This window comes from Oncorhynchus keta, chromosome 29 (genome assembly GCF_023373465.1).
Source record: "Oncorhynchus keta strain PuntledgeMale-10-30-2019 chromosome 29, Oket_V2, whole genome shotgun sequence".
In the NCBI taxonomy this organism is placed as follows: Eukaryota; Metazoa; Chordata; class Actinopteri; order Salmoniformes; family Salmonidae; genus Oncorhynchus; species Oncorhynchus keta.
In genome coordinates, this window is record NC_068449.1 from 47,575,090 (window position 1) to 47,593,130 (window position 18,041).

General features: G+C 41.3%; 1 protein-coding gene across 15 annotated transcripts in view; it reads right to left on the reverse strand.

Annotated features, from left to right (window-relative positions):
• LOC118361889 (zinc finger protein 235-like) overlaps positions 1–18,041 on the reverse strand; it is a 274,869-nt gene that overhangs the window by 242,522 nt on the left and 14,306 nt on the right. For 3 of the 15 annotated variants that reach the window (XR_008085476.1, XR_008085477.1, XR_008085475.1), the window contains exons 5-6: positions 2,841–2,952; positions 2,498–2,625 (exon numbers count right to left, since the gene is read on the reverse strand). The exons of 7 other annotated variants lie outside the window; for them this stretch is intronic. Coding sequence is in view for 5 of the 8 variants with exons in the window: in XM_052485276.1 (XP_052341236.1) it covers positions 1,748–2,625; positions 2,841–2,952 (990 nt within the window). In the remaining 3 variants the exon portion in view is untranslated. Of the gene's footprint in view, positions 1–105; positions 2,626–2,840; positions 2,953–3,335; positions 3,501–10,063; positions 10,238–13,446; positions 16,431–18,041 lie in introns of those variants that run through there. 5 more of the 15 variants (XM_052485275.1, XM_052485276.1, XM_052485271.1 and 2 more) reach the window with 5 other exon arrangements.

Genomic DNA, 18,041 nt, shown 5'->3' on the forward strand with positions numbered 1-18,041 from the left:
CCTTGACTTATTCCACATGTTGTTGTGTTACTACCTGAATTCAAAATGTATAAAACATAAATGCTTACCCATCCACACGCAATACCCCATAATGACAAAGTGAAAACATGTTTATTTTTTATTGAAAATAAAGTACAGAACTGTCTTATTTACAAAGGTATTCACACCCAAGACAATACTTTGTAGAAACACTTTTGGCAGTGATTAAACCTGTGAATGTTTCTGGGTAAGTCTCCAAGAGCTTTCTAAACCTGCATGTAAACTGCATCAAGCTTGGTCAAATTGTTTGTTAATCAATGCTAGATAACCTTTTTCAGGTCTTGCCATAGATTCTCAAGTAGATGTAGGTCAAAACTGTAACTCGGCCACTCAGGAAAATGCACTGTCTTCTTGGTAAGGAACTATAGTGTAGATTTGGCCTTGTGTTTTAGGTTACTGTCCTGCAAAGGTGAATTCATCTCCCAGTGTCTGGTGGAAAGCAGACTGAACCAGGTTTTATGCTAGGATTTTGCTTAGCTCCATTCCGTTTCTTTTTTATCCTAAAAAACACTGCAATCCTTAACGATTACAAGCATACCCATGACATGATGCAGCCACCACTATGCTTGAAAATGTGGAGAGTTGTACTCAGTAATGTCTTGTATTGTTTTTGCTCCAAACATAACACTTTATATTCTGGACAAAAAGTTAATTGCGTTGCTACATTTCTTGCAGTATTACTTTAGTGTATTGATACACCATCCAAAGTGTAATTTAATAACTTCACCATGCTCAAAGGGATATTCAATGTATGCTTTTTTTCACCCATCTACCAACAGGTGCCCTTCTTTACGAGGCATTGGAAAACCTCCCTGGTCTTTGTGGTTGAAATTCATCGCTCACATGCAGGACTCTTACAGATAATTGTTTGTGGGGGGGTATTCATTCATAAATCATGTTAAACACTATTGTTCCACACAGAGTGAGTCCATGCAACTTATTATGTGACTTGTTAAGCTCATTTTTACTCTTGAATGTATTTAGGGCTTGAATAGTTATTGACTGCTTTTAATTTTTTGAAAAAAAAAAAGAAATTTTAAATTCAGTCAGGAACACAACAATATTGGGAAAAAGTCAAGAGGTGTGAATACTCACCACTCACCACTGCATAAAAATGTTGGCTGGTCCTCATTAACGTCCCTTTTTGTTTACAAAGCTTTACTACACAAGTTTCCAACTTACCTAACTTTGTTGTTTGTTCCTCGGGTCTCCACCAAACTAGGTAAATCCACTTTTAGTTATAATGCACCTCATTGCTGGAACCAACTACATAATACATTACAATTGGATGTTCTGGTGCCGTTTGTGCAATTCTTACTGAGGAATGTAACTGTTTATCTTGGATATTTGTGTTGTGCTGTATTTCTTTGTTTTACATTGTCCTATTCATTGTATATGCAGAGCTCCCTTGTGAAAGAGACCCTGGTCTCATTGTTAACTCCCTGTTTAAATAAAAGTCAAATCAAAAATGTATTTTCTGCTGACAATAATGACCATTCATGTTTGTCTTTAATGCAGGGTTTAATCTAAAACCGCAGACGCTTTTAAGTGGAATGGTTACTTTCTATGTTATAGAGTGGAATGTTTTTTCTGCAGGTGTATCCTGAGGTAGCTCCTTTCTGAGAACCTCCTCCTGCAGTGCGAACCACCTCTCTCCAGTGTGGACCTTCAGCTGGTTCTAGCAGGAGAATCTTTTCTCACTCTGGGGTCAGCTGTATTGTTTCTCCCCTGTGTGGACCCTCTGGTGTCTCTTCAGGTTGCCAGCATGGGCAAAGCGCATGTTACACTGGGTACAGCTGAAGGGTTTCTCCCCTGTGTGGACTCTTTGGTGCCTATTCAGGCTGGACGATTGGGAGAAAGTGGCCCGGCACAGGTGGCAGCCGTATGGTTTCTCCCCCGTGTGCATCCTCTGGTGGATCTCCACCTGTTGGGGGAAACTGAAGGCTTTCCCACAGAACGAACACGTGAAGCGCTTCTCTATGGCGCTGCCACCTTTACTGATTCTGTCATTTGTCAATGGTCTTGTGTAGCCATTTAGTGTTGATGAACTGGCATTGTCTGAGGTTTGGTTTAACATAAGGAGATTGTGAGGAGGACGAAGGCCAGGGAGGGTCTGTGATGTCACAGGGTCAATGTTCCAGTTTATAGATCCTATAGAAGGCAGGCTGAAGGCAGCATCTGTTAGGGGGGTAACCTGAGGCGCCATCAGTCTCTCTGAATCACAACTATAGGAGCAGGACGGAGCATCACTAGCCGAGTCTGTGTGTGTTCTCTCCCGTGGCATACCGACACCTCCCCGTCCCCGCAGACCAAAGCTATGCCTCGCCCTGGTCGTAGCCAGTCTGTTGTCATGGAGACTATGTTCAGATGTTGTTTTGGGTTCAACTGTCTGTTTCTGGTTGTGGTTAACAGTGTTGTTCCCCAGCCCAGAGTTGAGGACGCTGTCCCATCCACTGACCTCCACTATGTCACCTCTGGTCCTGATCTGCTCAGTGATGTTGTCCCTTAGGCCCTTGGCTGCACCCGTCTCGGTCTGGTAATCCAAGATGGTCGCCCAGTCTTCTCTGTTAGCCTCCAGCCAACTAACTGCATGAAGAGGTTAGAAAATAAACGTTAAAAACATTTTTGAGTCAAGTTCAGACATTATAATGTCTGTTTTTCTATGCAAACATAAGTTCTATTGATTTCATTTGATGTATTGAATGAAGAAAAAAAGGCACATCACTTCAATGTGCTGTAGGTATTACTATTCCCATTGAAGATCTACTACTGTATGGAGGCTATATGTATTTCTATCTTACCTTGCTCCCCCATCTTTAATCCAGTCAGCAGGTCAATGCTCTCTGGTCCGTCTTCTATTGTCTCCTCTTTTACCAGCAGCAGATCAGGCTTCCCATCCTCCATGTCTACTGACTGTAAGAGATACAGAGTGAGAGGATGTTGGATCAAGAAATCTGATATGAGCATCCTGCTATGGAGCATCTTCTGATTGGGCAATGAGGGATTGCTATGAGTACTATGCAAACATGTTAGTTGATTTGATCACTTCATACTATTTAATGGTTTGATAATTCAAAGGCATGGTCCCACACAAAATTAATCAAGACCTGGGCCTGTATCCACAAAGAGTATTAGAGTTGAAGTGCTGATCGAAGATCAGGTCCCCATATGTCTGCATAGTCATTCATTATTATCTAAAAGGAAAACTGATCCTAAATCAGCACTCCTACTCTGAGGCTTTGTGGATATAGACCATGATCTAATACCATACAGACAGTAGTTTACAGTGGGCTCACCTCAATGAGACTGTGTGTGGTCCTGTGCTGCTCAGCTGGTTCCTCTGTGGATTCAGGAGGAGGTTTAGTCTGGTTGTCCTCCATGAACATGGTCCCCTCCGGTTTCCCTAAACCCTCCTCACACCCCTCCTCTTTCACCAGCAGCACCTCTGGACCCTCCTCCTCCTGGAAGAGACAGGTGATACAGATTACACAGACATACACTCCCTCATTTACGTACACACAGATAATAAACACACTTTCAACATGGAGTGTTTACCCATCTCCACTACGTTTGAGGCCTGTACTGTAGATACAGAATTACTGTTGTTGTTAAGCCCATCATGGTGGACATAAATATGTTGTTGGTAAATATGAGTTGCCTATTATAATTCAAAAGTCGGTCATCAGCCAAACCCAGCTAAACTATACTAAACAAAAATAAACGCAACACGCAACATTTTCAAAGATTTCACAGAGCTACAGTTCATTTAAGGAAATCAATAAAATAAAATAAATTAATTAGGCCCCAATCTACAGATTTCAAATGACTGGACAGGGGTGGAGCCATGGGTGGGCCTTGGAGGGCATAGGCCCACCCACTTGGCAGCCAGGCCCATCCAATCATAATGAGTTTTTTCCCCACAAAAGTGCTTTATTACAGACAGAAACACTCCTGGGCTGACGTGGTCTATAGTTGTAAGGCCAATTGGACATACTACCAAGTTCTCTAAAACGAAGTTGGAGTCGGTTTATGGTAAAGAAATTAACATTAGATTCTCTAGCAACAGCTATGGTGGACAGCTATGGTGGACATTCCTGCAGTCAGCATGCCAATTGCACGCTCCCTCAAAACTTGAGTCATCTGTCGCATTGTGTTGTGACAAAACAGCACATTTTATAGTGGCCTTTTATTGTCCCAAGCACAAGGTGCACCTGTGTAATGACCGTGCTGTTTATTCACCTTCTTGGTATGCCACACCTTTCAGGTGGATGGATTATCTTGGCAAATGAGAAATGTTCACGAACAGGGATGTAAACAAATTTGTGCATATGGAAAACATCTGGGATTTTTTTTCAGCTCATGAAACATGGGACCAACACTTTATATTATATTTTTGTTCAGTGTGTTTTGACTTGTACAGTAGGTGTTTATGAGTGTGTGGGTTTGTGTAGGTATATTTAGTAAGTCTATAATGGTTATAAAGCACTGTTGTGTGTATGCAGAACAGGGTGAGATCAGATGTGATGTGAACTAAAGAAAGTCTCAATGAAAGTCTTAAAAACAAAAAAGGACTTTTTGTTCTATTAAACATAAACAAGTTTTAAAGCTGCAATATGTAACATTTTGGGCAACCTGACCAAATACCCATCGAAATGTGAGTTATAGGTCTGTCTAGAAGTCTAAAAAGTGGTAGATCTGTTCTATGTGTGGTAGATCTGTTCCATGCTTCCCCTTCTTAAGTTTAATTTTTGTGTCTTTTACTTTCGGTTTTGTACACTAGCTTTAAACAGCTGAAAATACAACATTTGTAAAACATATTTCACAGCGGTTTAGATGGTACAATGATTCTCTACACAATGACTGCTTGTTTTGTCACAAACTGAAAATAGGCTTTTAAAATAGAATTTTAGCAACCAGGAAATGGCAGAGTGATTTCTGCATATTGCATCTTTAAAACACACCATATGAAAACCACAAATACAAAAATCTGCATGAACTTGATCAACTGCATTAACTTTATTTTTAAAAGTGTCTTAGAAAAAATGTTAAGCAGTTGAACGGAAGTAATGAAAATAGGCATTTGGGAACATCATATAGCTTACACAGTACAAACACAATAGGTAACAGTATTATTAGGCTTATATATAAAGTGCCTGCTGAAAGTCTCCACACCTCTTGCACAGTGTATACACACAGTATTAAATTGAACGTTTTCCCTAGCGATCTACACAAGCTACTTCACATTTTCAAAGTGAATGAAAGATTATAGATCATAGTGTGACAGCGTTATGTTATGGGTATGCGTGTCACTGGCAGGGACTTTGTCAGGATCAAAATAAATATGAAAGGAGTAAAGCCCAGCTAAAAAGTTAAAGGAAATCTCCCCTCAGTCTTCTAAAAACGCTGGGATAGTGTTTTATTTTTCAGCATTACAATTACACACATGTAATGCCAAAGACACACCAGAATAGCTTTCCAAGAGGTGTTGAGTAGACAAAGACAAGGTTTGAATATTGCTCACCATCAATGATTCCCAACCAAATTTACTGAGCTAGAGCAATTTTGACAAAAACAATGGATATGTGTTGCCCTAAGAGTTGTGCAAAGTTGGTAGAATCTTATTCAAAATTATTCACAGCTGTACTGGCTGCCAAAAGTGCTTATGCCAAGTATGGGGTGGCAGGGTAGCCTAGTGGTTAGAGTGTTGGACTAGTAACCCGAAGGTTGCAAGTTCAAACCCCCCAGCTGACAAGGTACAAATCTGTTGTTCTGCCCCTGAACAGGCAGTTAACCCACTTTTCCTAGGCCATCATTGAAAATAAGAATTTGTTCTTAACTGACTTGCCTAGTTAAATAAAAATAAACTTTGGTTTGTGAAGGCAATCAAGACATTTTTTGATCTATAATTTTTCTTTCACTTTGAAAATGTGGAGTAGGTTGTGTAGATAGGTAGGAAAGAAACTCATTTAATCCCTTTTTAGATTTAATTTGAAGGCAGCAAAATGTGAAGACTGTGCAAGGGGTGTGTAGACTTTCATTAGAGACTGCATATCTCACAATGTCTGGATGCAATATTCCACACAGGAATATTCAACAATGAAATCTGATAAACTCCGTTCACATACATAAGATGAGACATGACGGTCATATCAGCTATGTTGCTGATGTTTAGCTGACAAGTGTCTAAGGCCGCGATTTAAGCGTGCGTAAATGGAAGTTATGCGCTTTTCTCTCTATTCGTATTCTGACCTTGAACAAGCATTTGAATAGCATACTATTCACCCACTATTTGTTTGAGGTTGAACAGAATAAATGAAGATGTGGCGGAGCGGTGTCCAGACACGCCGTATTCTAACCTTGACTTAATTCCCATCATAATTCCAACACCTTTACGCACAAGGAAACCATGCACAAGGTCGAGGAAACCATGCACAAGGTCGAGGAAACCATGCACAAGGTCGAGGAAACCATGCACAAGGTCGAGCCAACCTGCCATATTCCAAGTGGAAAAAAGGATCTACTTTATTTTTACTGATCGAAATCACAGCATTCTCCCTGCACTGTGATTTATAAATTGATAAGAGCTATGTAAATTAGCCATCCGTTTGGAAAAGGGGATTGTAAATACACATGGCAATTGTTTTAGATTATTTTTCCCTTAGGATCCCTGGAGGCAAATGTAAAACCAGCCATATGGAAGCAAACTGAAAATTATATCAACATGACATGCGGCCCCTTTTCCACAGTGAAATAAGATGTAAATAGCTCTGCCGTTATTCCGAATTTTAATTGTGTGCCCTCATAATTTGCGTGGATGAAATTTGGAGACCCAAACTATAGGCTTCTGTGGGGCTGAACCTGCCGAGTTGATGTGCTTTAGAATATTTTGATTATATGCCCGGGCTTTTCTACATTTTATTTTACCATTTTTATCGTGTTAAATATTAGTCAATATCGAGAGCCAACGTCAGTAATACCCACATACATGTATTTTGCATCATTCCATTCTGTTTACCTTTCTTTCCTCTCAGATCTGTCACACACTTGTTGTATTCGGCGGACGTGACAAATAAATGTTGATTTGATTTATAAATTGTTCCTGAGGGTCGCTAGCATTAGCGGCTCATAACAGCCTAACGTGGTGCAATAATTTGGGACATGTAGCCTAATTGAATCATTATGGAACTCAGGCCCCACGTAGCAGTTTAAACTTGGAGCACGGTTCACGATGACTGGACTGTTGTCATACAGCTCCACGATTAGTAAGACATTTGGGTACATTTATAGGATTACTGTTCAATCCCTATTGTCCACTTTTTCCCCACCTTCCAATATTTTATAGATTGAACTTGAATATGACAACTTTCAGGATGAATCGAACCACCGTTTTTTATTTATCAATATATTTTGCGCGTAAAGGCTGTCCAAAACGTTTAGTTTTTATTTATACATACTTTCCTAACCCAAAATGTGCCTAAATAATCTACAAGAGTATTTTTAAACAGAAACGAATAGGCATAGATGGCTTTCTTTCAATGATCCCTATATTCTGACCCCGTTCTCTCTGTATATTATATTGAGTCTGTCGACATAATAATAATTCAAAAGGTGCACCGTATTTAAATGGATGGTTTACGCGGAATAAAGTCCTGTGTGGCTCAGTTGGTAGATCATGGCACTTGCAACGCCAGGGTTGTGAATTCGATTCCCGTGGGGGACCAGTAAGAAAAAGTATCAAAATGTATGCACTCACTACTCACTGTAAGTCGCTCTGGGTAAGAGTGTCTGATAAATGACATGTAAGATTAATGTTTTGAAAACACCATTGAATGAAAACTCCCACGAGAAAATTTGTTGGGCAGCAAGTGGGAAGGTTTTCAGCAGTTGAATTAAATTTTATTCAGAGCGTGCAAGGTAGCCACGCCTGCAGAGAGCATTATGCGACTGAATAAGGTAAGTCTGAATACCAAATACTGAGAAGTGCGTCGGAAAGGCATACATTCCTAAGTCGGGATCAGGCCCAAAATGTACCCTGTTTCTGGTGCATGTACAGTTGAAGTCTGAGGTTTACAAACACCTTATCCAAATACATTTAAACTCAGTTTTTCACAATTCCTGCCATTTAAACCTAGTAAAAAAGAGGTCAGTTAGGATCACTTTATTTTAAGAATGTGAAATGTCAGAATAATAGTAGAGGGAAATATTTATTTCAGCTTTTATTTCTTTCATCACATTCCCAGTGGGTCAGAAGTTTACATACACTCAATTAGTATTTGGTTGCATTGCCTTTAAATGGTTTAACCTGGGTCAAACGTTTCAGGTAGCCTTCCACAAGCTTCCCACAATAAATTGGGTGATTTTTGGGCCATTCCTCCTGACAGAGCTGGTGTAAACTGAGTCAGGTTTGTAGGCCTCCTTGCTCGCACACACTTTCAGTTCTGCTCACAAATTTTCTATAGGGTTGAGGTCAGGGCTTTGTGATGGCCACTCCAATACCTTGACTCTGTTGTCCTAAAGCCATTTTGCCACAACTTTGGAAGCATGCTTGGGGTCATTGTCCATTTGGAAGACCCATTTGTGATCAAGCATTAACTTCCTGACTGATGTCTTGAGATGTTGCTTCAATATATCCACAATTTTCCATCCTCATGATGCCATCTATTTTGTGAAGTGCACCAGTCCCTCCTGCAGCAAAGCACCCCCACAAAATGATGCTGCCACGTGGAAATGGTCTCAACTGCACGTCTCGTCTTCTTGATCTGAATACCCCGTCTTTGGTCAGCTGTTGTACAACATAACATTCTAAAACGTGTCTTATCTTGTCTCATGACAGCTGTTGTATCTGAATTGGGCTTAACTCTCGTTATTCCAAATGCATCTGTGGATCTTTTCTGCTAACAACAATACAAAAACCATCTTTGTCTTTAATGCAGGGTTTTGTTCTATAAGCTATCCAGTGGAATGGTTCATTTCTATGTTATAGAGTGGAATGGTTTTTCTGCTGGTGTATCTTGAGGTATCTCCTCTCTGAGAACCTCTTCCCGCAGTGCGTACAGGCGAACGGCCTCTCTCCTGTATGGACCTTCAGGTGCATTTTCAGATGGTCCTGGCGGGAGAACCTCTTCTCACACTGGGGACAGCTGTAGGGTTTCACCCCTGTGTGGACCCTCTGGTGCCTCTTCAGGTCACGAGCCTGAGCAAAGCGCATATGACACTGGGTACAGCTGAAGGGTTTCACACCTGTGTGGACCCTCTGGTGGATCTCCACCTTCTGTGGGCAGCTGAAGCCTTTGTTACAGAACATGCAGAAGAACCATTTATCTTTACTACCACCTGATGTGGCTCCCCCTCCCTGAGACTGGGCTCTAGCCCTGTCGTTTGAATTCAATACCGGACTGAAAAGGACGCGGCCGTGTGAATCGGAAGGTGCCATTGATGTGGACACTGGGTCAAGATCCCTGAACACGTGCAAAGGGGAGTGGGTCGCAACATTTACATTTGTCTCTATGCTTTCCCTGTAGTCTAAAAAGTCACTGGTGTTGCCCTGAGAGTGTCCTTCCCCTACGTGAGTCTCATCTGCATCCCATGTCAGAGGAACGTCGCTCTCCACTTTCACAGTCACCTCATCTACGACTATAACCTCCCCTTTCTTATCTAGGGACCCTTCAGCGTATAGACTACTACTGTACCGGTTCCAGTCCACTTTAGACAGATCAGTCTGTGTCTCTAAACCCAAGGGCATGTTGCCAGGGTCCATCTCTGTAGTGTAAGAGCAAGATGGCTCATCACCGCCAGCGTCTAACGCGTCACCATAGCCATCCCCACCGGAATGAACCATCCTCTGGCTCTGGTGAAATATCGGTAAATACTCTGAGCCAGGAGCAGGAGGACAGACCAGTCTTCCCAGCACTAGTCTCTCTGGGTCTGATCTGGGGTTTGATCCTGTGTGTAAGAGCCTGTGTGTTAAAGTTAAAGTCTTGGTGTCTGTCTCTGACTTGAGGTCGGAGTCGGGTCTTCCACTGACCTCCGTGACGCTACGTCGGGTCCTTGTCTGGGGTGCAGAGGTAGTGGGGTCCTCCATGGCTTCATAGGGCGCTCCAGCCACTCCAGTCTGGATGTCTCCGCTTTGCCTCGGGCCCTCCTCTCCTTCAGACCTGTGCTGCTTGACCCCAAGACCTGCAGCCTCTGCATCTGCAGACTGACACAAGCATTGGATAACAATGTTGTAGGGAAGTCTCACAAGCTCCCCTACGGCAGATCAATTAGGATTTAAGCAAATTAATAGCGGAGGGGAGCCTTTCTGAAATAAACTGGTCACATTTGATGTACTGTAATGTAACACTATTACACTAACCTCTATCACGATAACATGCTGGGTTGACTCTCCATTCCCCTCATCAACAGTATCTGGTTGGTCATCTCTCCATGTATTGTGTCCCACTGGCTTCACAAAGCTCCTATTGCCTCCAGTGAGCTGTCCTTCACCCGAGAGAGTAATTGGGGTAAAAGAGGTGTTTATGTTAGCTACTGTGAATGCTCAAAGCTATACTGTACACTATTGACAGTTGGAAAAAAGTATAGAATTGACAAGGATGTAAAGGTAACAATTTGCATAACTTCTTGATATACTATTTACAGACTGATTGATTATGTTCCGGGCATCACATTGTTTTTACTGAGTAAATCATAGGACATGCAGTCAATCAAGAACATGGTTAGAATATGATAGTGTCATTGTGCAATATAGCTAAGTAATTAGGGGAATTATTGAATATTATCCAAAAACTGACCATGACCCAATTCTGGGTAACACATCAGAACACATGTGCAGAAGGGGTGACAGGCACTTAGCTATATATGAACAGCCACAGGCCGCTCAGCCTCGGCCTTCTGCTAAATGTACCTCTTGCTATTCCTCTGTATCGGTCAAGGATCTTGACACTACTGGGACGACTGGTGAGGACGCGCTCCCGTGCCATCTTCAGTTCGAATAGCTGTAGTTTCCTTCGCAATGCCCTGTTTTCTTTCTGGCTTTGAGAAATTTCCAAACGAAACACTGCATAGTCGTCGTCTACGAGTTTACAGATGTCTGCCACGGCTGCATTCGCTAGCACCTCCATAATGGAGGCTATTTGAGTGTGAAAAACCATACAGTTAGCCATTGTTAGCAACTAGCTAGCGCTACCTAGATAACATCTATCAAACATGCCCTGTCTTCAACGCGAATTAAACACTACCTTGTAAGTATGTGATGCTGTGCAGTTAAATTAGTCATAGTTTGAGTTCCAGGGTTTTAATAAACGTCTAAATAACGCTAACGTGGTAATTGTTCTAGGTCACTTTTCATTTCCGTTAACACTGAAGAGAAAGGATGTTATTGGGTGGAGTCATAGTTTTTTATTTAACCACAACCTATGTGCGCTGTTTTTTTTTTAAATACGGTACTATCAGTCAGTATTTTTTTTTTTTAAATCTGAGAGCAGACTTGTTTAGAAATAAGTGTGATAGCAAGAACAGAGTAGAATCAAATACAATACAATTCCATCTACATCACCTCAGTAAGGTATTACCCCAAAATTGCTACATTCCTACACAATCTAATTTGACCCTTTTGGTGCCACTTATTGTAAATAAGAATAGACTGTTTCTAAACACTTCTATATGAATGTGACCATGATTACGGATAATCCTGAATGAATCGACTATGTAGAAAAAGTGCTGTAATTTCTAAATGGTTTACCCAGTATGAATGAAAATACACTCAAATTAAAGCTGACAGTCTGCACTTTGACTTGATCAATCATTGTTTGATTTCAAATCCACACTGAGTACAGAGCCAAAAGAAGAAAAAATGCTTCACTGTCAAAATAATTATGGAGGTCACTGTAATTCATATCATAGGCATAATAGTACTGTAGACCTCTCTTTACTTGCACACAATAAGACTGGATCTCCCCATCCTGCCCCTAAGGGTCCAGAACCCAACACACCCCACTCAGCTTTAGGATCTTAGTGAAACATTCATTATTGGTTTCAGGTGTGTTAGGCAAATGCCAGAGTGACTAACAACAGTAAGGCAGACCCCCAGGGCCAGGACTGAGCAGCCCAGCATCTAGGGATTGCGTAATTATGTATCTCCCCTGACTTGGGCATGTTTTCAATACAGACTCCTTTTATTGTGCAGTTTTCCATATAAGGCATCCAGACACCATAAAAGTTGCAGTATACCTTTAAACTTCTAATAAATCAAATCAAGTTATGTATAACTTGACATTTCTGCCATCATTGTGACATTGTGTTGTTTACATATTTTGTGTCATCGGGAAAAGCCAATATCAACCCTTGATACAGTTTGGAAATCAACTAAGGTTTGTCAGTCTGCCTTAAAATATAGTGAACAAAAATAAAAGTGCAATATGTGCCATGTAAAAAAAGCTAACGTTTAAGTTCCTTGCTCAGAACAAGAGAACATATGAAAGCTGGTGGTTCCTTTTAACATGAGTCTTCAATATTCCCAGTTAAGAAGTTTTAGGTTGTCATTATTATCGGCATTATGACGCGTCAACTATTTCGCTCTATACCATTTGTATTTCACATACCTTGGATATGAATGGATGTTCCTATAAGCACTTTAGTATTGTCAGCCTAATCTCTGGAGTTGATAGGCTTGAAGTCATAAACAGCGCTGTGCTTCAAGCATTGCTAAGAGCCGTTGGCAAACCGAGTAAAGTGCTGTTGGAATGAATGCTTACGAGCCTGCTGCTGCCTACCACTGCTCGGTCAGACTGCTCTATCAAATATTAAATCATAGACTTAATTATAATATTATAAACACACAAAAATACGAGCCTTTGGTCATTGTCTTGGCTCTGTGCTTAGGGTCATTGTCCTGTTGGAAGGTGAATCTTCACCCCAGTCTGAGGTCCTGAGCCATCTGGAGCAGGATTTCATCAAGGATTTCACCGTACTTTGCTTCGTTCATCTTTACCTCGATCCTGACTAGTCTCCCAGTCCCTGCCGTTGAAAAACATACTGCTGCTGCCACCACTCTTCACTGTAGGTGAAGTTTCCTCCAGATGTGACACTTGGTATTCAGGCTAAAGAGTTCTATCTTGGTTTCATCAGACCAGAGACCATTTTGTTTCTCATGGTCTGAGAGTCTTTAGGTGCCTTTGTAGAAACATCAAGGATGATCAATTAATACAGGATTTATCTGAGCTCAATTTCTAGTCCCATAGGAATACTTATGTAAATAAGTTGTTTTTTATTTGTAATAAATTAGCAAAAATGTCCAAATACCTGTTTTCGCTTCGTCATTATTGGGTATTGTGTGTAGATTGCTGAGGAATTTGTTTTATTTAATCCATTTTAGAATAAGGCTGTAACGTAACAAAATGTGGAAAAAGTCAAAGGGTCTGAATACTTTCCAAATGCACTGAATTTGCCCATTTTAAGCACATATTTTAAATCAGCAAGGGATTCCTGCATAGCTATAAAGTTTGACCGTAGTTTTGACACAGCCAGATCGACAGTTGGGGCAATAGCATAAACAGTATCATCTGCATGTAGATGAAGTTGACCATTTTTAAACAGATTAACCAATGGTGTTTATATAAATAGTGAAGAATACAGGTCCCAAAATCGACTCCTGTGGTACACCTTATGTACCTCAAGAAATTCAGACTTAACCCCATCAATCACGATGGCCTGAGTTCTGTCACTAAGATAACCAGGAGTCAGAAATCAGGCCCATCGATGACAACTTATTAAATAAAATGACATGATCAACAGTATCAAAAGCGTTTGACAGGTCCACAAAGCAACACATTAATTTGTGTCTAAAGCATTGACAAGATCCATAACTAAAGTGGTTGCTGTAATAGTGCTCTGCACAGGCCTAAAACCTGATTGGTTTACATTCAAAATACATTTCTCAGATAGAAAATAGCAAAGTTGTATATTTACCAACGATTCAAGAAGCTTGAAATGGGGTGATATTAAGATAACTACTATCCTGGCCTTATGGAGAGGCAGCACAAGAGCTGATTTCCATAATTGTGTAATATTTCCTGATAAACGATAAATAAAAACGGTGGGTTATCGAGCCAACAATGATGGGTGCTGCAAACCTAAGTCGACCTGGATCCAATTGGTTGGCCCCTGTGGATTTCTTGTTGTCGATTGCCAGCAAAGCATCCAGGACTTATTTTTCTGTAAATAGTCCAAAAAAATAAGCTTTGACTATCCTTTCTCTGATCATTCAGCAAGTTTCCCCTATCAGCATTCAGCCCAATATTATTGTGAATAGGCTGAGAAGTTATTTCAAAGAGATAGCCCACTGAAATAAAATTGTGATTAAATGCAACAAAGGCACTTTTTACTCCATACATTTTCCTTGACACCCAAAAGTACTCGTTACCTTTTGAATGCTTAGCAGGACAGGAACATAGTCGGTCAAATTCACGCACTTATCAACTGAACATCCCTACTGCCTCTGATCTGGCGGACTCACTAAACACACATGGTTTGTTTGTAAACTAGTGTTCCCGTGGCTTTCCGTAAATTAAAAAAGCAAGAAAATTGTGCCATCTGTTTAGCTTAATATAAGGAATTATAAATGATTTATACTTTAGTATATTTTAAACCGAATACCTTTATACTTTCACTCAAGTAGAATTTAACTGTGTACCTTTTACTTGAGTCATTTTCTATTAAGGTATCTTTACTTTTAGTCAAGTATGATTTGTGGGTACTTTTTCCACCACTTTGAAGCTGAGAGCAGATTTGTTTAGAACAAACAGTGTGTTAGCAAGAATAGAGTAGAATGACTATTCCATCTACATCACCTCACTAAGGTAAATATGTAACTGTCCTTGTTCTAGCCTAAGTTTACAGTCACTAAAAACAGGTATTTACATGTTTCATATTTTTAAAATGATAATTTATTGAACTAGGCAAGTCAGTTAAGAACAAATTCTTATTTACAATGACGGCCTACCCCAGCCAACGCTGGGCCAATTGTGCGCCGCCCTATGGGACTCCCAATCACGGCCGGATGTGAAACAGCCTGGATATGTCCTATGTTCCAAGAAGAACTCCAAGAGGCTGGACCGTCCCCCTAAGAACAGAGACGCTGGACACGGAGGGGCAGGGGTGAGCACCAATCCAATAGGTCCCCCTCAGCTGGCCCTCGTCTCCAACTCCGAGAGCGAGTGACATCAACGATCTCCACCCGAGCCTGCCCATTGGTCCTCTCATGCATGCAACTAACACTTCCTGCTAGTCTTTCAGAGTTGACTTCAGGCACCTTCAACACGTTGCTCCAGAACATGACATGTTAATAAAGGGTTAATGAGGGGTATGTGGTTAATTACCTTCTTATCCCAAGACACTTCACATGATAACTATAATATGTCAGGTGAAGAATAATTCCCAGACATCCCCTGTGTACATCTCAAACCACACTGCTACAAATTTTTCCCGTTGTGGACACTCTTATGTCTGGTAAGGTTAGTCAGGAAGGAGAAGCTCTTGTAACATAGTTTGCACTTGAAGGGCTTCTCCTTGGTGTGAACGGTCTGGTGCTCCTTCAAATAGTTTGCCCTAGCGAAGCACTTCCCACACGTGGGGCAGGAGTAGGGCTTGTCGGCGTCGGTACTAATGCTCGGCCTCTCACGTTGTGACCCAATAACACCAGAGGAGATAGAAGCAGGAGCCACCGTCCTCAGGTGGTTAGTCTTTGAGCTCCCTCCTTGACCTCTAGCCATTGTTTGGGTGTTGTTGGGATTGTGTGCCGTGTTATAGGCTAGGTACCTCTTGTGAGGTACGCCCGTCCTGACCCTGTCTGTATTTGTGGGGTAACCATCACCAGGAAGGCTAGACCCAGGTCCAGGCTGTCTATGAACCCAGTCACCAGGCATTAGACGAGACCCTGAAGGAGAAGACAGACTTGCTGATAGACTACCACCAGGGGGTTCTCCCACCACTCTCTGTGAAGGCTGAAGCCCAGGGTAGCCTGCTCTGTTCATCATGGATACAGTGGTGTTTGTTTCATAGGAACAGGAGGGTCCATCTCTATCAGGCCCAGGTCCTGCTTCATCCCTGCACTGAGACTGTGAAGAGAAGGGTCTGGGCTGCTGACTGGAGCCTCTGTCTCTCTGATGACCACCAGGATTGAGGTTGTTCAGTCCACCTGTCCACTGGTTGTGTTCTGTGTGATGGTGGAGTCTCTGTCCCTCGCGGTTGGGACCTGGTTCCGATTCAAGAAGGAACCGTGACGGCTCCTGATCCAGTGTCCTGATCCGCGGCCAGGGTTTGTGACCAGCCACCTCAGATATCCAGTCTCTCCTTCCAGCAACACCGGACATCAGCAGGTCCTCATGGACTGCAGACTGTAAACACACATTGAACAGAAGAGCATATAAAGACGTATAACAAACTCCTTGCTGTACACACAGAAACATGACATATAATATGCTAACCACAGTCAAGCCCATCTTTAACACTGTGATTCAAGTACCTAACAATATGGAGTTTATTATGTGTTGATTTGGTATTTGGTATTTTATTAGGATCCCCATTAGCTGTTGCAAAAGCAGCAGCTACTCTTCCTGGGGTCCACACAAAACATGTAAAAATGACAAAAAAAATATATATATTTTTTAAACAAAAGGCACATATAACCCTACATATCAATACAGAAACACAAACTATCTAGGTCAAATACGGGAGAGGCGTTGTGCCACGAGGTGTTGCTTTATCGGTTTTTTGAAACCAGGTTTGCTGTTCACTTGAGCAATATGAGATGGAACGGAGTTCCATGCAATAATGGCTCTATATAATACTGTACACTTTCTTGAATTTGTTCTGGATTTGGGGACTGTAAAAAGCCCCTTTTGGCATGTCTGGTGTGGTAAGTGTGTGTGTCAGAGCTGTGTGTAAGTTGACTATGCAAACTATTTGGGATTTAACACATTGTTTCTCATAAACAAAAACCGATGCAGTCAAGTCTCTCCTCCACTGACATGCATAGTAGTTATATCAGTCCTCTGATTACAATGAAGAGCAAGAAGTGCCGCTCTGTTCTGGGCCAGCTGCAGCTGAACTAGGTCTATCCTTGCAGGACAAGACCACACAACTGGACAATAATCAAGATAAGACAAAACTAGAGCCTGCAGGACTTGCTTTTTGAATTGTGTCAAAAAAGCAGAGAATCTCTTTATTACAGACAGACCTCTCCCCATCTTTACAACCATTGAATCATGACAGTTTACAAATCTAAGGTGGTGCCAAGTAATTTAGTCTCCTGAACTTGTTCAACAGCCATACAAGTCAGTACCAGATTCAGCTGAGGACTATAACTTATGGAATGATTTGTACCAAATACAATGCTCTTAGTTTTAGAGATGTTCAGGATCAGTTTATTACTGGCCACCCATCCAAAACAAACTGCATCTCTTTGTTATGGGTTTCATTAGCTGTGGTTGCTGGTTGAATCATCAGAATACATGGACACACATGCTTTGTTTAATGCCAGTGGCAGATCATTGGTAAAAATAAAAAAGAGTAGAGGGCCTAGAGAGCTGACCTGCGGTACACCACACTTTACATGTTTGACATTAGAGAAGCTTTCATTAAAGAAAAACCTTTGATTTCTATTAGATAGATAGCTTTGAATCCACAATATGGTAGTGGTTGAAAAGCCATAACACATACATTTTTCAACAACAGCTTTTGGTCAATAATATCAAAGGCTGCACTGAAATCTAACAGTACAGTTCCCACAATCGTATTATTATGAATTTCTTTTAACCAATCATCATTTGTGTCAGTGCAGTACATGTTGAGTGCTCTCCTCTATAAGCATGCTGAAAGTCTATTTTTAATATTTTTAAAGCTAAATAGCATTGTATTTGGTCAAACATGTCTTCCAACAGTTTTCTAAGAGCTGGCAGAAAGCTTATAGGTCTGCTGTTAGAACCAGTAAAGGCCGCTTTACCACT